The following is a 23,672-nucleotide window of genomic DNA, read 5'->3' as shown; positions in this document are numbered from 1 at the left end:
CACAACACGGAGGAAATGCAGAGAAGAAGAAGAAGCAGAGACCAGAATGCACTGGGGTTAGTTGTCCTCTCTCCATCTGAAACCCGCGTCTCTTCTCTGGTTGCTGAAAGGCATTCTGGGAAATCTGTGCTGTGGACTCACTCCTCCTTCTGCTGTCCCTCCCCGGGCGCCACCTCCACGGTGAGCAGCTCCTCCCCCTGCTGCCGCGGCGTCATCCTGATGATCACTGAGCTGTCGGTGGTCTCCGACACGACGTCTTGGTCGTCCTGAACCAAAACGCGAGGAATAGGAGAGCGCCGGTGCATCGGAGAGCGAGGGGGGGCCATGGAGGGGACACCCTGGGGGACACAGAAAGATGGAGGGAGCGAACACGACAAGACGGGAGGATGAATCTTAATGTCACAGAACAATAACATATCAAAGTGTTATTCACTAGTGAAGGAGCAATAACAGTATTAAACACATGTAATGTCCTTTATAGGCGTAAATATTAATATGCACCTGATATTTTATTCATTTATATCGACGACGCTCATTAGTCAACATTTCTGTAAATGTTCCTCGACGCAACTCATTAGCAGACGTGTGAAACCTTTTCTACTTTAAACGTGAGAATTATAATATTACATAATAATTTAATAATAAGAAACTTAAAGACAATGAAACATGTCCACGTGTGTTCTCTGGTCTCCAGCAGGGGGCAGTGTCTCACCTCCGCTGTGTCAGATGCTTTGTAGGTTTTCCTCAGGATGGAGAACGTTCCCTGGATTCCTTCCTCCTGCGTCACCTTCAGCGCCGCCTTGAACATTTTGGGGGTGTCCGGTCTGGGTGGGATGACCTGCATCGCCTCTTTGCCTCTGACCTTCTCCTCCGGCTTCTTGTCCTTCGTCAACATCGTCCTGAGAGATACACAGAGACACAGAGACGGGTTACAGGAAGACGTGCAGTACAAACATTTCCTCCAGGAGCAGAACTACAACCACAAACTGCTGATTCAGAATCACTGGGCGAGAGTCCGAGGTGTCAGAGACCTCCTGTTCTTCACCTACAAAATGTCCCTCAAAGAGACACGCAGCTACAAAGAGACTCAAAATAACAGCTAATGACGAAACAACGACACAAAGAGTCTCATGAACTATAAAGTCTGTGTTTGTTGCCCCTACAGATCCGAGGTGTTGGACCCTTTTGCATGTCCGGGCCAAATTTTGTCATAATCCGCCGATGGAAAGAATGTTTTTAACCTTACTTTCTACACAAACAGCCAAACTGAGACTTTGCGTAGATAAAACAAAAGAAACATTAAATCCTGGGAGGTCCCGTACCAACACCGACAGCAGCTCCAACACATCCAGTCTGCAGCAGCAGCTCCTCTGCACTGACCCCGTTCTCTCAAGTAGAGACACCTGTGAGCAGATTACAGTCTAATCCTGAGCAGGAGTGACAGGAGTGACAGGAGATCACACGGGAGGAGGACAGCGGCCATCTTCCTTTCTAGCTTCTCAGTTCATTATGTAGACGACTTGGAAACGAGCGCTCTCTAAGAAGCCAGTGGAACTCCCTCTCTCCCGGTATTTATGCACTAATATGTTTTATTGGACGCGCCCGGGGGACAGGACTCGGTCTTACTTGGCCTTCTTACGGAGGAGTTTCTGGGACTCTGGGTAGTGCACCAGGATCTCTGCCAGGTCCTTCTTATCCAGGATGAAGAGGTTGGCGAAGCCGTGCGCCTTTACGTTGGCCGTACGGCGGTTCCCTCCGCCTCCCGCCAGCAAGCTGACCAATCACAGGACAGAGAAAATGGAATGTCGAGAAAGGTCTTGAAACATTTACGGTGCTGGAGAGTCTGAAGCTAAGCTAGCAGCCTGCAAGGCTGTAATCTTCATTAAACACCAACAAACTGAATAAATGAAAAGGGTTAGCATGTTAACATCCCAACAGTTATTATGCTAACTATAGGATTCTATTTTGTGTTATTCATTTGTACTTCATGTATAATACTGCATGTAACATTTAGCACTTAGCACATTTCAGGGTTAGCATTTAACATTTTAGCTTGTTAGCTTATTGAAATGCTAACATTAGCAAGTTAGCATAGGCTAAGTAATATTAAACACAGTGACGGTTGTTTTCTAGATTAATGTTCTGGTTTATAATCCCAGTAGTGTAGCATGTTTACACTTCCTGTTTCTTTATCTTGTGGTCAGGGTTTAAAGAACTCTGTGGCTAACACTAGCTTGAAATACTTTCTACGTTTTGTGCTACAACATAAAATACGTCAGTAAAAACCCCTCTGGAGAATTTTGAAGCTTCTCCGTGAAGCTATCAAGTGTCTAAATGAGACGACAGAGGTTGTCGTGGGACATTAAACGCCATCTCGCTGAACATCAGCCGCCTTCAGTGAAGTCATGTGAACGTTAGCGTTTTGCTTAAAAACTGATAAAAGTGTGTAAGCACCATGAACTTTTCTTATATGATCAAAACGTCTGTTTCAGTGCAGGAACCAGGGAGACTTCACACTGTTTCTACATCGTCTGAAGTATAAACTCCACGCTGGGTTTGTGCCGTGACCTCTGAGAAGCTTCGCCATGCTGTAAAGATGTAAATGAGTTAATAGGATGACAGGAATCAGCTCTGACCTGATCTCTCCGAACACCGAGCCGGCTCTGATGGTGACGAACACCGTCTGCAGGTCGGGGCCACCCACCACCTGAACCTCGCCCTGCTTGATGATGTACATCTCCCTCCCGATCTCCCCCTGCAACACACACACACACACACACACACACACACACACACACACACACACACACACACACACACACACACACACACACACAGGTCAACACACAGTGCTGCTGCAGCGCTCGTCAACATGGACAGGTGTGTGTTCACCTTTTTACAGACGAAGTCTTCGGGCAGGTAGACCACAGATTTGAGCCTCGTCAGCATGTCGAACACCATTTGTCTGTCACAGCCCTGACACACACACACACACACACACACACACACACACACACACACACACACACACACACACACACACATTCATGTTTGCCATTTTATTCATTTAATATTAAATAGAAATGAATATAGCTCTAAATCCTGAAATAAATAAATATAAATGTATATATGAGTTAATGTAGTTCAATACATAGGTTTTATTTTAAAAAGGACGTTTTTCAAAGAATTGCTTTTATTTATTTCATAATTCCACTTCCAATAGAATAAAGCAGAATTATGAAATAAATGTCCCTGGAATTAATAAATAAAAGCAGAATTATGAAATCCGCCTCATTAAACACGTGCTGACCTGAAACAGGGCGACTTTACTGACGATGGTGTAGTTGACGTCCACAGCGATGTCCATCCTCATCTTAGTGGGAAGTTGCACCAGCAGCTCCTGTTCATCTGCAGAGAAAACAATATCTACAATGCTCTGAATGTACCTGAACACAACACGAGACGTTCAGGGACAAAGTTGAGTTCTGTATCGCTCAGCTTTTGTAAGTCCCATTAAACTGCAGTACTTCATTACATTTAGAGGTACTTACTTGCAGAATACTTTACTAGAGTATTTAAAGGATTTGTTAATGTATACTTTTACTACGTTTATAGACGGCTGCATTACTGCCAACTAAAAATGAGCCCCGTCTCTACCTACGACATTAAAACACTGAGTATATGTAAATACATCATTACTAATAATTCAATGACTATTGAATACTTTTGATATTTACAAAATATGTTATTGCTGATATTGTGCATTTCTTTCATTCAAGTAAAATGTTGTAAGCAGGACTTTAAGTTTTAATGCAGTGTATTAATACTTTTATATAATACAAGTAAACTGGTCATTACATCTAAATATGAAGGGAAATTAATTGTAATATTGTGATATTATATTAAAGGTAAACTATTAACTGCTTATTCAGAAGAAACAGCTATTATAATATTCTTTATTGTATTCTATTTATATAGAGTCTTAAAATGTTGTCATCATGTCTTTGCATTATGTGAAGCAACATAATTATAATTGTTTAAAGACATTATAATATATATTGCTGTCTATGCTGTAAAGTTTGAGCGTCGCTGTTACACAAAGTTTAAATTTCATCTGTTTTTACCTTTTTTAAACTTGCACACTGAATATTAGCAGTTTTATTATCTGCTGAAGAAAAACTATCTTCACTTTCCTCAAGTCTTTTATAATCTGATCAAATACGAGGAATCGTTAAACGTTTATACGAGAATGAGCTTCATCTGTTTCGTGAGGAGTTTGTTTGGCGTCAGATTTGTTCGTTCAGCTCACCCAGCATGCCCTGGCTCTTCCAGGTGTAGTCGTACCAGGTCTTGATGCGGTTCTGGACGTCTCCGGGGATGTGGTAGGAGTTCATGTATTTGACGGTGCTGTCCATGCACGCCCGGTAGTAGTTCTCCCCGGCCGTCGCGGCTCCGACCACGTCTCTCATCTGAGACAGTTTGTACATTTATCTCATCTTCTACATCGTTACAGAATGTATTCACTTTGTATTCTGTAAAGCACAAGTGATGCTACATATTATTATAACGCTCTGCAAAGCAGTTGACGGTAACGGACCTGACCGATCATGATGGAGAACGCAAAGACGCCGACGAAGTAGTTGATGAGCTGGAAGCAGATCTCGAAGACGGTGGTGGGGTCCGGCAGTCCTCCGATGGTGATCAACGTCTTCACGGCAAAATAGTAACAGCGGATATAACTGTAAGAAAAATGTGTCTGAGATGTATTAATGTACACGGACATTATTCTCACAGGTGCAAACATTCAACTTACAGGCCCATGTGTTGTCTTTATTTAATAAATGTTAACACTTCCCCTTCTTATTTTATTATTCTATTATTTATTATTCTATTATTCTACACATCACCTTATTATTTTATTATTTTATTATTCTATTATTCTACACTTCACCTTCTTATTTTATTATTCTATTAATCTACACTTCACCTTCTTATTTTATTATTCTATTAATCTACACTTCCCCTTCTTATTTTATTATTCTATTATTTTATTATTCTATTATTCTAACACTTCACCTTCTTATTTTATTATTATTTATCTACACTTCCCTTCTTATTTTATTATTTTATTATTCTACACTTCCCCTTCTTATTTTATTATTCTATTATTCTACACTTCACCTTCTTATTTTCTTATTCTATTATTCTACACTTCCCCTTCTTATTTTATTATTTTATTTTTCTATTATTCTACACTTCCCCTTCTTATTTTATTATTCTATTATTCTACACTTCCCCTTCTTATTTTATTATTTTATTATTCTACACTTCCCCTTCTTATTTTATTATTCTATTATTCTACACTTCCCCTTCTTATTTAATTATTCTATTATTCTACACTTCCCCTTCTTATTTTATTATTCTATTATTCTATTATTCTACACTTCTCCTTCTTATTCATTTACTCATGTAAATGAATTAAAGTTAATGTTTGCATTCAGTGACACCAACACTCACTGTTTTGTTTCCATGCTCACTAATGTTCCACTGAATCTGAAGAACTCATGTTAACAGCTTGTGTTTAAACATTCAGAATGATTCTGGGTGGATCTTCACATCATGTGTGATGTTTGATGTTCTTCAGGTTTTAGGAGCATTCTTTGGAAACAGCACATTCACACTATGAGTTTCAGTTTGTGATTCACGGCCTATCGCCTGTTTTGCGTCAGTTTGTTGTTTTGTTGTAGGTCAGTAAAGTGTAATGATCGGCATGACTGCGTCACCCGCGTGCTCATGCCCTCGCACGGAACAAACAGGCTCCACTCATAACAACATTAGCATTAGCTAACATAGCACTACTAGTGGTCACAACTCCACAGGGACATTTAACGTCTCCGCCTGTCTGACTCTCTGCTTCTTTAAAAACATTTTCTTTCTTGTAGAAAACACTCAGAAACCTACATCAGCATTGATGGACATTAAGAATATGGTGATAGGTTCTTACGCGTTGCCTTTTCCATTGTAGACCCACTTGGTGGATCCCAGTCCTTCGTAGTCGGAGCCCCAGTAGAAGAGACAGGCGTTGATGTGCAGAGAGTACAGCAGGTAGGTGGAGGTTCGTATCACCCTGACACACAACAACAACATCATGACATTAATGCGCACTAACACATGCACTAAAATAAGTACATGTGGACTTCCTCAGGGATCTATTCTGGGTCCCTTTTGCCTTTAATGTATATATAGATAAGATAGATAGTACATTAATTATCCTGAAGGGAACTGTTGTGCAGCAGCTGCAGTACAAAGACTGCAAATAAAACAAAATATTAAAAATAAAGATGCCACACATGAAGTCCTTGTTATCTTATCAACAGCTATGCAGATGACATCCTGTTTTATGTTGCTTTCATTTCTTTCTGTTTGTGATGCTTGAATGTCACAAAACTTTCTGAACAATAACAAAACCAAAATGATGAAAGATTAAAAAGTAAAAAATAATGAACCACGCTCGGTTTCTGGTCGGCTGTCCTCTGTCGGTAGGGAACATGTATGTGACAGATGTTTTCAGGTGTCTCCTCACCTGTAGATGTACGCTTTCTTCATCACAGCTTCCATTCTGTCGTTGAACTCGAAGAACACCATGTACTGAGAGAGCACAGACAGGAGTCAGAGTTTATCTTCAACACACAGAACGAACATCTGCATGAAGTAAAACACATCCTGACCTTCAGCATGCGGGGGAATCTCAGCAGAGAGTTCACTCCAGTGAAAAGGTAAAGTATCTCCATGGGAAACAGACTGATGATGTCCATCTGCAGACACAGTTTTTATTTAAAATCTCAAATACTTATATTTAATGTATAATCATTAAAAAACTTTGGACTCAGTGAGATGATTATGATGCAATTTGCAACTGTTTTTGTAGTCCGGCCCTGAAGGCAGCATCGCCCTGGTTCCCTCGACAAACAGTCGGCGAGATTTTAACTTTGGTATTTGGATTATTGTAGAAAATAATCTGAACGTTTATGATACGTGTTCAGCAGGATAATCTCCAGAAGTGAAAATCTAACAATCTAACAAACTACAGAAGGTCACATGACTCACGTCACCACGAAGCTAAAGGCGGCTAACGTTCGACAGAGTGACCTTTAGTCTCATGACAATGGATCATAAAAGACCAATATATATTAATATAATTATTATCATAAGGTAGGTCCAGCTATGGATCCAACCCCCGAAAGAAACACATTTTCCAGCATTTATCTATAAAACAAATACTTGTTCCTATAATCAGAAGACGCGCCCACTAAACGTCTTTCTGTCAGAGGACGTCTTACATTTCCCGCCCAACACGGCCATCTTTCTTTGTCATTTAAGTTTGTATTTATTTAAACATTTAGTCATCGTTGTATTTTATTTGAACAGCCTGATGAAGTTATAAATTAGAGATAATTAAGAATGTAATCCACACTGACGAGACAAAGACATGAGAAGTCTGTAACTGTGGAGCATAATGTTTACGATGTTTATGGTCTGACCTTGAACCTCTCCGTGGTCATGTAGTTTTCTCTCATGTCCTTTTTATTACACTGAAATAAAAAGAGTTCCAGGTTAAAAGAAGTCAAATCAAAACTCGGTTTCTGTTTTATTTCTGTTGCCGCCACTGACCACGATGTCTCCTCCACGGACGAACTGCAGCCGCGGCTGGAAGACGAGGATGTCGGCGATGTAGATGAAGTCGCAGGTGTAGTCCATCAGCAGCCACAGGTGGAGGTTGTCGGCGGTCTGGTAGGGGAACGCCCAGCGGACGGGGATCAACCACATGTTCCAGTTCCACGCCATCACAACGCAGAAGAGCCAGAGGACGTAGATGAGATCTGTGAAGTAACTCAGCACATTTACTCAACGACTTCACTTCAGACAGTTTGGAGGAACTTTACTGGAATTTTCCATTTTTGTTTCATCTCAGAAGGAAATACTTTTTACTTTTTACTACTTTTATCTGACTTTAGTTACAGATTCAGATTATTATAATATATAAATATATATATATATAAGGAAAATATAGAATAGAACATAAATATAGAATATAAATTAGAATATAAATATAGAATATAAATATAGAATATAAATTAGAATATAAATATAGAATATAAATATAGAATATAAATATAGAACATAAATATAGAATATAAATTAGAATATAAATATAGAATATAAATATAGAATATAAATATAGAACATAAATATAGAATATAAATATAGAATATAAATATAGAATATAAATATAGAACATAAATATAGAATATAAATTAGAATATAAATATAGAATATAAATATAGAATATAAATTTGAATATAAATATTGAATATATTTGCTGTGACTTGTAAAAACAGAAAGATAGTAGAGATATTACTGAAGTGATGCTGTGATTTCTCACATTCTTATGTCTTAAAATCATAATAAATGTTGTAATAATTACAACAATGCTATCCCTTAATCATGAGGAGATTAATATCTCACAGTATTAATAAGTTATAACAGTGAGAAAACTATCTTGACATTGAGTAACAATAATAAGATATAGATGAGGCTTACCGGTGAACGGGTCGATGCTGGAGGGGAAGCGATACTCCACGATGGTCCGGAGCCAGTCGGGCATCGGGGGAAGTTTGGGAAGTTTGGGAAGTTTGGGAAGTTTCACTGGACGTCCCAGAATTTCAAAGGGGAGCACAAACTCCTTCTTCTCCTCCTCCTCCTCCTCCTCCTCTTCTTCTTCTTCTTTTTCTGCAGCTGGAGGCGCCTCGTCCTTCTTCTCCTCTGGTGGAGGTGGAGGGGGGGGGGGAGCTTTGCTCGGGGCTGCAGACGTCAGAAAGAATTATACATTATATTATATAAAATATTATATAAAACACGATACATAAATATCTGAAGTGATTATTACTCAACAGAAAACAAGAAAGAAATATGAATATGCACTTTTCCTTAAATTCCATTCTATTCAATTTAACATTTAAGTTTATATTTATATTCAACATTTATAATATATAAATATATATATATATATATATATAGATACATATAAATAAATATATATATTTATATATGTATATATATATATAAAAAAATATATATAAATATATAAATAAATATATATATTTATATTCTATATAAACAGATTGTTACCAACATTAAATATATTTTTTACAAATATTTCTGTTTCAAATGTGAGGAAAACTTTATATAACTAAACTTATATTCAAACTAAATCAGCTGACAAAAACAAGAAGTGAGACGAAGACTTTACAGGCTGAAGGACTTTCTTCCTCCGACTCGTCCGGGTCCACCATCCGCTCTCTTTGCCGCTCAGTTCGACCTTTAAACAGCCTGACGAGCTCGCTCAGACGGTCCTGCACCACCACGCTACCGACGCTGGCTGCTGACGGAGGACGCCTCCTGCAGGACGGCAGGACAGTAAACACGGAGGACGGAGGGGATAGAGGTGGAGGACAGAGTGTGTGTGTGTGTGTGTGTGTGTGATTTCTCTCACTCGTCGTCTGCAGTCAGCAGGTCTCCCTGACGGCTCTTCAGACCGGCCTTCATCACTTCATCATCGTCCTCGTCTGCAGACACATCGCCCTGAGCCCTGGGGGACAGCAGGAGGACAGACAGACAGCAGGAGTACAGACAGACAGCAGGAGGACAGACAGACAGCAGGAAGAAAGACAGACAGCAGGAGGACAGACAGACAGCAGGAGGACAGATAGACAGCAGGAGGACAGACAGCAGGAGGACAGACAGCAGGAGGACAGACAGACAGCAGGAGGACAGACAGACAGCAGAGGACAGACAGACAGCAGGAGGACAGACAGACAGACAGCAGGAGGACAGACAGCAGGAGGACAGACAGCAGGTGGAGGACAGACAGACAGCAGGAGGACATACAGACAGACAGCAGAGGACAGACAGACAGCAGAGGACAGACAGGCATACAGCAGAGGACAGACATACAGACAGACAGCAGAGGACAGACAGACAGCAGGAGGACAGACAGACAAACAGACAGCAGAGGACAGACAGACAGCAGGAGGACAGACAGACAAACAGACAGCAGAGGACAGACATACAGCAGGAGGACAGACAGACATCAGAGGACAGACAGACAGCAGAGGACAGACAGACAGCAGGAGGACAGACAGACAGCAGAGGACAGACAGACAGACAGCAGAGGACAGACAGACATCAGAGGACAGACAGACAGACAGCAGAGAACAGACAGACAGACAGCAGAGGACAGACAGACATCAGAGGACAGACAGACATACAGCAGGAGAACAGACAGACAGCAGAGGACAGACAGACAGACAGACAGACAGACAGCAGGAGGACAGACAGACAGCAGGAGGACAGATAGACAGCAGGAGGACAGACAGCAGGAGGACAGACAGACAGACAGCAGGAGGACAGACAGCAGGAGGACAGACAGCAGGTGGAGGACAGACAGACAGCAGGAGGACATACAGACAGACAGCAGAGGACAGACAGACAGCAGAGGACAGACAGGCATACAGCAGAGGACAGACAGACAGCAGAGGACAGACATACAGACAGACAGCAGAGGACAGACAGACAGCAGGAGGACAGACAGACAAACAGACAGCAGAGGACAGACATACAGCAGGAGGACAGACAGACATCAGAGGACAGACAGACAGCAGAGGACAGACAGACAGCAGGAGGACAGACAGACAGCAGAGGACAGACAGACAGACAGCAGAGGACAGACAGACATCAGAGGACAGACAGACAGACAGCAGAGAACAGACAGACAGACAGCAGAGGACAGACAGACATCAGAGGACAGACAGACATACAGCAGGAGCACAGACAGACAGCAGAGGACAGACAGACAGACAGACAGACAGCAGGAGGACAGACAGACAACAGAGGACAGACAGACATCAGAGGACAGACAGATAGACAGCAGGAGGACAGACAGACAGACAGCAGGAGGACCGACAGACATCAGAGGACAGACAGACAGACAGCAGGAGGACAGACAGACAGACAGCAGAGGACAGACAGACATCAGAGGACAGACAGACAGCAGAGGACAGACAGACAGCAGAGGAGAAATATACAGACAGACAGCAGGAGGACAGACAGACAGCAGGAAGAAAGACAGACAGCAGGAGGAAAGACAGACAGCAGGAGGACAGACAGACAGCAAGAAGAAAGACAGACAGCAGGAGGACAGACAGCAGGAGGAAAGACAGACAGCAGGAGGACAGACAGACAGCAGGAGGACAGACAGACAGCAGAGGACAGACAGACAGCAGGAGGACAGACAGACAGCAGGAGGAGGAGACAGACAGACAGACAGCAGGAGGACAGACAGCAGGAGGAGGACAGACCGACAGCAGGAGGACATACAGACAGACAGCAGACGACAGACAGACAGCAGAGGACAGACAGGCATACAGCAGAGGACAGACAGACAGCAGAGGACAGACATACAGACAGACAGCAGAGGACAGACAGACAGCAGGAGGACAGACAGACAGACAGCAGAGGACAGACATACAGCAGGAGGACAGACAGACATCAGAGGACAGACAGACAGACAGCAGAGGACAGACAGACAGACAGCAGGAGGACAGACAGACAGCAGGAGGACAGACAGACAGCAGAGGACAGACAGACAGCAGAGGACAGACAGACATCAGAGGACAGACAGACAGACAGCAGAGAACAGACAGACAGACAGCAGAGGACAGACATCAGAGGACAGACAGACATACAGCAGGAGGACAGACAGACAGCAGAGCACAGACAGACAGAGAGCAGGAGGACAGACAGACAGCAGAGGACAGACAGACATCAGAGGACAGACAGATAGACAGCAGGAGGACAGACAGACAGACAGCAGGAGGACCGACAGACATCAGAGGACAGACAGACAGACAGCAGGAGGACAGACAGACAGACAGCAGAGGACAGACAGACATCAGAGGACAGACAGACAGCAGAGGACAGATATACAGACAGACAGCAGAGGACAGACAGACATCAGAGGATAGACAGACAGCAGAGGACAGATATACAGACAGACAGCAGAGGACAGACAGACATCAGAGGACAGACAGACAGACAGCAGGAGTACAGACAGACAGACAGCAGAGGACAGACAGACAGCAGGAGGACAGACAGACAGCAGAGGACAGACAGCAGGAGGACAGACAGACAGACAGCAGAGGACAGACAGCAGGAGGACAGACAGACAGACAACAGAGGACAGACATACAGCAGGAGGACAGACAGACATCAGAGGACAGACAGACAGCAGAGGACAGACAGACAGACAGACAGCAGGAGGACAGACAGACAGACAGCAGGAGGACAGACAGACAGCAGAGGACAGACAGACAGACAGCAGAGGACAGACAGACATCAGACGACAGACAGACAGACAGCAGAGAACAGACAGACAGACAGCAGAGGACAGACAGACATCAGAGGACAGACAGACATACAGCAGGAGGACAGACAGACAGCAGAGGACAGACAGACAGACAGCAGGAGGACAGACAGACAGCAGAGGACAGACAGACATCAGAGGACAGACAGACAGACAGACAGCAGGAGGACCGACAGACATCAGAGGACAGATAGACAGACAGACAGCAGAGGACAGACAGACATCAGAGGACAGACAGACAGCAGAGGACAGATATACAGACAGACAGCAGAGGACAGACAGACATCAAAAGACAGACAGACAGCAGAGGACAGATATACAGACAGACAGCAGAGGACAGACAGACATCAGAGGACAGACAGAAAGACAGCAGGAGGACAGACAGACAGCAGGAGTATAGACAGACAGCAGAGGACAGACAGACAGCAGAGGACAGACATACAGACAGACAGCAGAGGACAGACAGACAGCAGCAGGACAGACAGACAGCAGAGGACAGACATACAGCAGGAGGACAGACAGACATCAGAGGACAGACAGACAGACAGCAGAGGACAGACAGACAGACAGACAGCAGGAGGACAGACAGACATCAGAGGACAGACAGACAGACAGCAGAGAACAGACAGACAGACAGCAGAGGACAGACATCAGAGGACAGACAGACATACAGCAGGAGGACAGACAGACATCAGAGCACAGACAGACAGAGAGCAGGAGGACAGACAGACAGCAGAGGACAGACAGACATCAGAGGACAGACAGATAGACAGCAGGAGGACAGACAGACAGACAGCAGGAGGACCGACAGACATCAGAGGACAGAGAGACAGACAGCAGGAGGACAGACAGACAGACAGCAGAGGACAGACAGACATCAGAGGACAGACAGACAGCAGAGGACAGATATACAGACAGACAGCAGAGGACAGACAGACATCAGAGGACAGACAGACAGCAGAGGACAGATATACAGACAGACAGCAGAGGACAGACAGACATCAGAGGACAGACAGACAGACAGCAGGAGTACAGACAGACAGACAGCAGAGGACAGACAGACAGCAGGAGGACAGACAGACAGACAGCAGGAGGACAGACAGACAGCAGAGGACAGACAGCAGAGGACAGACAGACAGCAGGAGGACAGACAGACAGCAGAGGACAGACATACAGCAGGAGGACAGACAGACATCAGAGGACAGACAGACAGACAGCAGAGGACAGACAGACAGACAGCAGGAGGACAGACAGACAGACAGACAGCAGGAGGACAGACAGACAGCAGAGGACAGACAGACAGACAGCAGAGGACAGACAGACATCAGAGGACAGACAGACAGCAGGAGGACAGACAGACAGCAGAGGACAGACATACAGCAGGAGGACAGACAGACATCAGAGGACAGACAGACAGACAGCAGAGGACAGACAGACAGACAGCAGAGAACAGACAGACAGACAGCAGAGGACAGACAGACAGACAGACAGCAGGAGGACCGACAGACATCAGAGGACAGACAGACAGACAGACAGCAGGAGGACAGACAGACAGACAGCAGAGGACAGACAGACATCAGAGGACAGACAGACAGCAGCGGACAGATATACAGACAGACAGCAGAGGACAGACAGACATCAAAAGACAGACAGACAGCAGAGGACAGATATACAGACAGACAGCAGAGGACAGACAGACATCAGAGGACAGACAGAAAGACAGCAGGAGGACAGACAGACAGCAGGAGTATAGACAGACAGCAGAGGACAGACAGGCATACAGCAGAGGACAGACAGACAGCAGAGGACAGACATACAGACAGACAGCAGAGGACAGACAGACAGCAGGAGTATAGACAGACAGCAGAGGACAGACAGACAGCAGGAGGACAGACAGACAGCAGGAGGACAGACAGACAGCAGGAGGAAAGACAGACAGCAGGAGGACAGACAGACAGCAGGAGGACAGACAGACAGCAGGAGGACAGACAGACAGCAGAGGACAGACAGACAGCAGGAGGACAGACAGACAGCAGGAGGACAGACAGCAGGAGGACAGACAGCAGGAGGACAGACAGACAGCAGGAGGACAGACAGACAGCAGGAGGAAAGACAGACAGCAGGAGGACAGACAGACAGCAGGAGGACAGACAGACAGCAGGAGGACAGACAGACAGCAGAGGACAGACAGACAGCAGGAGGACAGACAGACAGCAGGAGGACAGACAGACAGCAGGAGGACAGACAGACAGCAGAGGACAGACAGACAGCAGAGGACAGACAGACAGCAGGAGGACAGACAGACAGACAGACAGCAGGAGGACAGACAGCAGGAGGACAGACAGCAGGAGGACAGACAGACAGCAGAGGACAGACAGACAGCAGGAGGACAGACAGACAGCAGGAGGAGGAGACAGACAGACAGCAGGAGGACATACAGCAGGAGGAGGACAGACAGACAGCAGGAGGACATACAGACAGACAGCAGATGACAGACAGACAGCAGAGGACAGACAGGCATACAGCAGAGGACAGACAGACAGCAGAGGACAGACATACAGACAGACAGCAGAGGACAGACAGCAGGAGGACAGACAGACAGACAGCAGAGGACAGACATACAGCAGGAGGACAGACAGACATCAGAGGACAGACAGACAGACAGCAGGAGGACAGACAGACAGACAGCAGGAGGACAGACAGACAGCAGAGGACAGACAGACAGACAGCAGAGGACAGACAGACATCAGAGGACAGACAGACAGACAGACAGCAGAGGACAGACAGACATCAGAGGACAGACAGACATACAGCAGGAGGACAGACAGACATCAGAGGACAGACAGACAGACAGACAGACAGCAGAGGACAGACAGACATCAGAGGACAGACAGACATACAGCAGGAGGACAGACAGACAGCAGAGGACAGACAGACAGAGAGCAGGAGGACAGACAGACAGCAGAGGACAGACAGACATCAGAGGACAGACAGATAGACAGCAGGAGGACAGACAGACAGACAGCAGGAGGACCGACAGACATCAGAGGACAGACAGACAGACAGACAGACAGCAGGAGGACAGACAGACAGCAGAGGACAGACAGACCTCAGAGGACAGACAGACAGCAGAGGACAGATATACAGACAGACAGCAGAGGACAGACAGACATCAGAGGACAGACAGACAGCAGAGGATAGATATACAGACAGACAGCAGAGGACGGACAGACATCAGGAGGACAGACAGACAGCAGAGGACAGACAGACAGCAGAGGACAGACAGACAGCAGGAGGACAGACAGACAGACAGACAGCAGGAGGACAGACAGCAGGAGGACAGACAGCAGGAGGACAGACAGACAGCAGAGGACAGACAGACAGCAGGAGGACAGACAGACAGCAGGAGGAGGAGACAGACAGACAGACAGCAGGAGGACATACAGCAGGAGGAGGACAGACAGACAGCAGGAGGACATACAGACAGACAGCAGATGACAGACAGACAGCAGAGGACAGACAGGCATACAGCAGAGGACAGACAGACAGCAGAGGACAGACATACAGACAGACAGCAGAGGACAGACAGCAGGAGGACAGACAGACAGACAGCAGAGGACAGACATACAGCAGGAGGACAGACAGACATCAGAGGACAGACAGACAGACAGCAGGAGGACAGACAGACAGACAGCAGGAGGACAGACAGACAGCAGAGGACAGACAGACAGACAGCAGAGGACAGACAGACATCAGAGGACAGACAGACAGACAGACAGACAGCAGAGGACAGACAGACATCAGAGGACAGACAGACATACAGCAGGAGGACAGACAGACATCAGAGGACAGACAGACAGACAGACAGACAGCAGAGGACAGACAGACATCAGAGGACAGACAGACATACAGCAGGAGGACAGACAGACAACAGAGGACAGACAGACAGAGAGCAGGAGGACAGACAGACAGCAGAGGACAGACAGACATCAGAGGACAGACAGATAGACAGCAGGAGGACAGACAGACAGACAGCAGGAGGACCGACAGACATCAGAGGACAGACAGACAGACAGACAGCAGGAGGACAGACAGACAGACAGCAGAGGACAGACAGACCTCAGAGGACAGACAGACAGCAGAGGACAGATATACAGACAGACAGCAGAGGACAGACAGACATCAGAGGACAGACAGACAGCAGAGGATAGATATACAGACAGACAGCAGAGGACGGACAGACATCAGAGGACAGACAGATAGACAGCAGGAGTACAGACAGACAGACAGCAGAGGACAGACAGACAGCAGGAGGACAGCCAGACAGACAGCAGGAGGAAAGACAGACAGCAGGAGGACAGACAGACAGCAGGAGGACAGGCAGACAGACAGCAGGAGGACAGACAGACAGCAGAGGACAGACAGACAGCAGGAGGACAGACAGACAGACAGCAGGAGGACAGACAGACAGCAGGAGGACAGACAGACAGCAAGAGGACAGACAGACAGACATCAGGAGGACAGACAGCAGGAGGACAGACAGACAGCAGGAGGACAGACAGTAGGAGGATAGACAGACAGCAGGAGGACATACAGACAGACAGCAGAGGACAGACAGCAGAAGACAGACAGGCATACAGCAGAGGACAGACAGACAGCAGAGGACAGACATACAGACAGACAGCAGAGGACAGACAGACAGCAGGAGGACAGACAGACAGCAGAGGACAGACATACAGCAGGAGGACAGACAGACATCAGAGGACAGACAGACAGACAGCAGAGGACAGACAGACAGACAGCAGGAGGACAGACAGACAGCATAGGACAGACAGACATCAGATGACAGACAGACAGACAGCAGAGAACAGACAGACAGACAGACAGCAGAGGACAGACAGACATCAGAGGACAGACAGACAGACAGACAGCAGAGAACAGACAGACAGACAGACAGCAGAGGACAGACAGACATCAGAGGACAGACAGACATACAGCAGGAGGACAGACAGACAGCAGAGGACATACAGACAGCAGAGGACAGACAGACATCAGAGGACAGACAGATAGACAGCAGGAGGACAGACAGAAAGACAGCAGGAGGACCGACAGACATCAGAGGACAGACAGACAGACAGCAGGAGGACAGACAGACATCAGAGGACAGACAGACAGACAGCAGGAGTACAGACAGACAGACAGCAGAGGACAGACAGACATCAGAGGACAGACAGACAGCAGAGGACAGATATACAGACAGACAGCAGAGGACAGACAGCAGAGGACAGATATACAGACAGACAGCAGAGGACAGACAGACAGACAGCAGAGGACAGACAGACAGCAGGAGGACAGACAGACAGCAGAGGACAACATGTGTGGATGTGATATATATATATATATATATATATATATATACATATTAATACAGTATATATTATATATAATATTATATATATATATATATATATATATATATATATATAGATATATATATATATATATATATATATATATATATATATACATAATATATATATATATATATATATATATATATATATATATTATGTATATATATTGTTTTTCATTATTATATAATATTATGACATTAACAAATGACAGTAAAGACATGAAAACGAAATATTAAAGACTAATAATGAAGATGCATTCATCAGGTGGTGTTACCTGACGCTCAGACTTCTGAACTCTGGTTCTGGTGTTGTGATAATTTGGGGGATGTTCAGGCTTCTTCCAGTCTCCACCCTCAGCACCGCAGCTCCACCCAGACCTACAGCGCAGGTGGGAACAATTTAATTAAATAGAGGGAACAAATGTTGGACATATGTGGTGTTCTGTATTCATCTTGCTTATTAAAATATGTCAGTTATAAAAGCTTTAAATTGTCAAAGTAATGTCTTTTATTTATCAATGAACAAAACACAAACTGATCTAATGAAGACTGTGAGCTCTGAAACTAAATGTGTTTAGGTTCAATTACATTTAAATCTATTAAGAATGATCTTGAGATTTGACAACATGGTGACGTCACTGGACAGCTTTACTCCCAGATATGGTCGTGATTTAAACTGTCCCCGGGACCCATCGTTGACCTGAAACTGATTCTGCAGAGCTGCTCACAGTGTGAAGCTTTCCTCTCACTTTCTTCAGGCTTAAATACTTTGTGGAAAATATTTCTATGTGTAAAGGCATTTCTTTAGTTTGCTGCACTGGACCGTAAAGCTGTTTCTGCTGTAGTGTTTCAGTGTTTCTGAAGCAGGGGGATCAGTGCACAGCAGCACAAACACACTTCCTGTTAGATCACCTGCTGGCGGTGAAGCGAAGCTGCAGAGCATGATGGGAGCGATGATGAGGAGGATGTTGTGGATGCAGAGGGGCTTTTTGGCACTTTAAAGGTCTCCATCTACTTGCAATCAGGTTCTATAAGGTTACTCTAAAGGGTGTGGAGGAGGAGGGCGGGGTTAAGGCTGCTGAGGATGCTGGGAGTTGGAGTTAAGGCACGTGAAGCGTCTGGCGATGCTCGTGCAGCAGTGGTGCGCCTGCGTGGAGAGCTGCGCTAGCTGCGCTAGCTGCTGGGTCAGCTGGGCGAGCTCCGGCGGCGGGGTCGGCATGGACAGTTTGGGAAGGGTGAGGTGGTGGTCGTGTATCAGCTTCCTGCAGCTCTCCAGACACTCAGCAGCGTACGGGAGTCCAAGCAGAAAGCTCTTTATCGGAGTGCAAATGTCGGGAACTGGACGGAGAAACAGTCGAGTCAAAGACGATTCGTAACGTAGACAGAGACCAAGAAACTCTTAAATATAAACTCATAAATATTAAATAACAAGTCGAAAGATTCTCTTTGTTCCTTTAACCCCATCAGTCCCGCTCGCTGTTTAAAGTGAGACTGCACTTTATTTCTGAAAAATAAATAAATGTATTTCCGGAGCTGATAAGAGACCTTGAGATGCTGATACATGGCAGCAGGAAACACATGTTACAGGATATTCATGTTCCTGGAATCAGAAGTGTTCTGCTCTCACCTCCACATCCACCTTCTGCTGCGTCGACCTGAGAGAAGAAGAAAGAGAAGATTTAAGTTGTCTCCACACGTTGTAATCAGAACGACTGACTTCGTCTTCATCAAGCATCACACCTTATTCTCTATTTATTTCTACCAAACGGTTTTTAGAAGTGGAAGCTGAGGACGCTGATCACAACAGTTTGTTGTTACAGGAGTTATTTTAGGACATTTCTTAAGTGTTGGAAGTTCATCCAGTTTATCTGTTAAGCTATTAAATATGTATGATTCTTAAAGATTCCCCAAAAAACACATAATACGAAGAATTCTATGAAAGGTTCCTGAAAACAAGAGTGAAAGTGATGTGTGATGTCACACCGAGGAAATAACCAGAATTCATGGTTTGACACAAACCTCCTGCAGTTTTACTGCATCACTGTTTGTGTTGATGTGCAGTTGATCAGCTGTTCTACTCTTGTTGTTATGTGTTGAATATAAAGGGAAATATCCATAAAACATGTCACCAGTCAGTTTACACTCAGAGATAGTTAAGGTGTCCAAACTGCTCTAAACCTTTTTATCTGGATGTAAAACCTTTGAGCACTCCTGAAAGGTCTGTAACAACACAGTGTTATTATTACTGATGGAAAAGAAATAAAATAAGAGCCCGAGTTGTATTAAACCCAAATGATGCTTTAATTGTTGTGCTGTCGATGAGAAACATGGAACGAGGATGTTGCAGGATGTAAAGACTTTCACCTGATCTGTGACGGTGCTTTCTCCAGCTTGTGACTCTGGTTGTTGGGTGATTGTTTGGGGGATCGGACTCTCCGGGTCTCTCCTCTCCGATGCTGGCTCCACGTCTGTTGATGAAGGAGTGACGTCGTCTTCAGCCAGACGGACGTCCATCAGGCTCCTGGTGAAGAAAGGCACAATAAACCCCCTGAACATGAGTCCTCCTCTGGTATCCTTGGTGTTGGGACTAACATGTCGAGGTGTGTTTATATACAGCAGGTTACGAATACAAGTAAACAAAAAGATCAAGATGGAGGCAAAGAATGCACATTTGCTGTAGACAAGGTCTGTGATGTTCAGGACATTTCAGAGCATTTTTGTTCCAACACAATTCTTTAGGGTAAACATATTTTCTGTTCGTCCCACAAATGCTAAATGGTGGCTTGAGAAATATCCCGAGGGACCTGAGAGTGAGCAGGGAACCCTGAATGTCTGTGCGATGTTTTATGCCACTCCATGTAGAAGGACAAACGGCTTAATGGACAAAGGTTTTCTCACACTGGTGCCTGCGTGCTGGACTACAGGAGGAGATCAGTGAAGTTTAAAGGCTGGTACGAAGTGTCCTGCAAGATCCAACGTCCTGTTGTTAAATCCCATCTTCATTCAGTGTCATTAGCCAATACAGGAAGTAGCATAAGGTTGAAACACTTCCTGCTCAGCAGCAAACAGTTAGAGACTCGCTGGTGAACATAGTGGAGCATTTAGCAGCTAAAGAGATATTCTTTGGTGGTGGAGACCAAAAACAGGCTAAAGAGAATATTGCACTCCATCAGGTGGACTCAAACAATGTTTAACCTCTTACGTGTTGACCATATGGAGGTGTTGTAGCAACAACTAACTGAGCCCTTTGATTTGTGATATTGTGATTTTTAAATAAATGGCTTGACTTGAAAAAGATTTGGAAGTTAAGGTTAAATTAAAATTGTCCATGAAACAGGATTGAGCAGAACATACACATTCAACATTCTGTGTGGTGATAAACTGTTAAGCTGACCTACCTTCTGAAGTCTGTCCTGATTCATAGAAGAAAAGTTGTCAAAAAGCAACAAAAAATAAATGTAACCACAAGGAAACACTGTGCAAAGCTTTTGCATGTTTGGACATAAAGAAACTATTTAGAACAAAAGTCCCGCCCTAGATCCAAGCTAACCTAGCGCTAGGAAAGCTAAGCTAAGATAAATGGACAACTTGACAAGAACTTCAACACCTTGTCATTTCAACAAAGATACAACTACAATATATAATAACACTTTGACCTACTTTGGTTCTGAGTGTCAGTGTTAAAACCTGGTATCAGACCATTGCACTTTGGTGGACTCTGGTGTGTCCTTCATCATAAGACCGGGTACTGAAACAGGCATGCCGGTCTTACGCCTGGGACACATGCCGCGTCTTTTACCGGCAAAAAAACGCGAGCTGCGTCGGCCGGGCGCAAGGGGGCCAACCTTTATAGGCGTGGAGGCAGGTACCATCTGATCTTCTTCCAGGAGTTATTTTAGTGTTAGCAGTGTTTTCCTCTGGGAAACTCTGTTTCTGTCTCTTCTGTGTGTGTGGAAAGGCTACAGTGAGCCCTGCACTCGGTGAAACACCAAAGCAGAGGATGCTAATGATCGTGTGAAATTTCTAACCTATGGATATAAAGAAAACACTGGACAGATCATAAAGCTCTCGGTACTCCTGCACTAAATCAACTTCTCTTCCATATTTGCCGAAGAGTGATACTTATGGAAAAGTATTCCACATATTGTTTGTCTGCTTTGGTTGACATCCCTGGACAATACGACAAAAATGATAAAAGAGGACTTGAAAGTCAGGAACGCATTCTAGGGAGCTAGAAAGGACCATCGGGACTATTCCTTACTGGTTGTGGAGTCATTAGAATTTCATCCGATCTATATTTGTTTTGAGGAAGAAGAGAAGCCGATGAACCCAGGATATCTTGGGATTATGAAGACAGTCCTCTGAAAACTGTCCATCTACGCCAGTAAATCATCTCTTTGTGATTTTCATGAGGGATCTGTAGGTGCAGCCGAGGAATCGAGAGAGTCCAGTTTTGACCGACACCCTATATTAAGATATTATTCTGGAACAGGGCAGGACTTCAGCTCACTCTAAAAAGCTTAGTATATCTGATCATACCAAGTTAATACCTCTTAGAGGAAGCTTATGCACAGGCAGTACGCAACCCATACCAACATATAATGACATCTTACAGAACGCCATAAGAGGATGACGTAATGTAATTATATTAAAGTTGGTGATGGTCTACAGATTCATAACACGTATGAGAGCGCCCCTCCATCTTTTTGCAGGGGCAAGCCTTTACCTAACGAACGGATTGCTTCAGGAAGTGATTCAGTTCAGTTGGTTCAAACGACCAAACACAAAACACTTCCTCCAACGAAATTGAGTCCATTAAAGTTATACTTCAACATAAAACCCTCTGAGTCTAACACCTTAGAGTCAGATGAGAAGAGAAGTTCTGTACCTTTTAGATCCAGTACAAATTGATGCCAAATGAGAGTAATATGCAACATAAAGTACGTAAGTAAGGTAAGCCTATCCAATCAGTGCCGAGTTCTGACTCGCCCATATCAGTTTCAGGAGTATGTGAGCAGCAGGTGGTGGTGTGTGTCTCATGAAGATGGACTTACTCTGGGTCGTCCTCGTTTTCCTCCTCCTGGATATTGGGCAGTCTGTTGAGAACAAACAGCAGGACAGTGTGTTTGATGTGTGCTTGACTGCAAGTATCATGTGTTCTAAAAGACTATTCCATTTCAACTAAGCTAAAGGGCATTAATTAAATAAATACTAGCTCAAAAGAAAGGTCTTTCTCGTTAGTTCCTGAGATGCAGGGTTATGTGTCTAGTGCATGTGCTGTTCTGTGACTTACTGCTCGTTGGACTCTGGCAGCGTTTCTATAACGATCTTAGCCGAATGCTCCACCTCCAGCTGTCGGACTGCATCCTCCGCTGCCTTCCTGGCGATCTCCTCTGCGATGCGGGCCGCCTCCAGAAGATCCTGCCGCAGTCTGTACAACAGGGAATCACTAAAACTCAAGAAACTTACGCTATTAAAGACAAAAGAAAAACTAAATCCAGCCTGCAAGCCTTGCTAGTGTCCCCGTAAAAGCTACAAATGTTATGACATCCTACAACAACAAAGGCCTTTAGCCGCTGAGATATCTCACTTTGTCTCTAGTGCACAGAAAAAGAGAAGAGCATAAAAAAAGGAAAATAGAGTAAATTAGGCAGAGGGAGTCGCTTGCTTACCTTTCCTCCATGTGAGTCGGACCCTCTGCAGCCTCCTTCTCGATGCTGTCCATTGGTGGAGAGCATTGATCCATCTGGGTCTCTGCATCTTCTGTCTGCAACCACA

General features: G+C 44.8%; 1 protein-coding gene and 1 long non-coding RNA gene across 3 annotated transcripts; both read right to left on the bottom strand.

Moving 5' to 3' along the window:
• Window positions 1–29: 29 nt before the first annotated feature.
• On the bottom strand, window positions 30–19,584 carry LOC115004898 (cyclic nucleotide-gated cation channel beta-1-like). 2 transcript variants are annotated; one of them, XM_029426631.1, is made up of 19 exons: window positions 19,522–19,584; window positions 18,807–19,232; window positions 18,170–18,272; window positions 9,554–9,649; window positions 9,311–9,459; window positions 8,602–8,862; window positions 7,672–7,880; window positions 7,542–7,592; window positions 6,729–6,815; window positions 6,584–6,648; window positions 6,005–6,127; window positions 4,598–4,739; window positions 4,310–4,469; window positions 3,311–3,408; window positions 2,893–2,976; window positions 2,637–2,755; window positions 1,627–1,773; window positions 713–899; window positions 30–338 (listed from the first exon to the last, which is right to left on the bottom strand). In XM_029426631.1, exons 2-19 carry the CDS (start codon window positions 18,835–18,837, stop codon window positions 138–140), a joined length of 2,313 nt encoding a protein of 770 aa, XP_029282491.1. In that variant the 5' UTR covers window positions 18,838–19,232; window positions 19,522–19,584; the 3' UTR covers window positions 30–137. The 2 variants fall into 2 exon arrangements, with proteins under 2 accessions (XP_029282491.1, XP_029282490.1); XM_029426630.1 differs by having other exon boundaries at window positions 18,807–19,525.
• A 566-nt stretch (window positions 19,585–20,150) lies between these two features.
• LOC115004899 (uncharacterized) lies at window positions 20,151–23,264 on the bottom strand. The gene is made up of 3 exons (XR_003831890.1): window positions 23,188–23,264; window positions 22,949–22,990; window positions 20,151–20,415 (listed from the first exon to the last, which is right to left on the bottom strand). It is a non-coding gene; the product is annotated as an uncharacterized LOC115004899 (long non-coding RNA).
• Window positions 23,265–23,672: the final 408 nt, after the last annotated feature.

The sequence above is a fragment of the Cottoperca gobio genome, unplaced genomic scaffold, assembly GCF_900634415.1.
Source record: "Cottoperca gobio unplaced genomic scaffold, fCotGob3.1 fCotGob3_215arrow_ctg1, whole genome shotgun sequence".
NCBI classification, from domain to species: Eukaryota; Metazoa; Chordata; class Actinopteri; order Perciformes; family Bovichtidae; genus Cottoperca; species Cottoperca gobio.
This window is presented reverse-complemented; position numbering and strand designations above follow the sequence as displayed.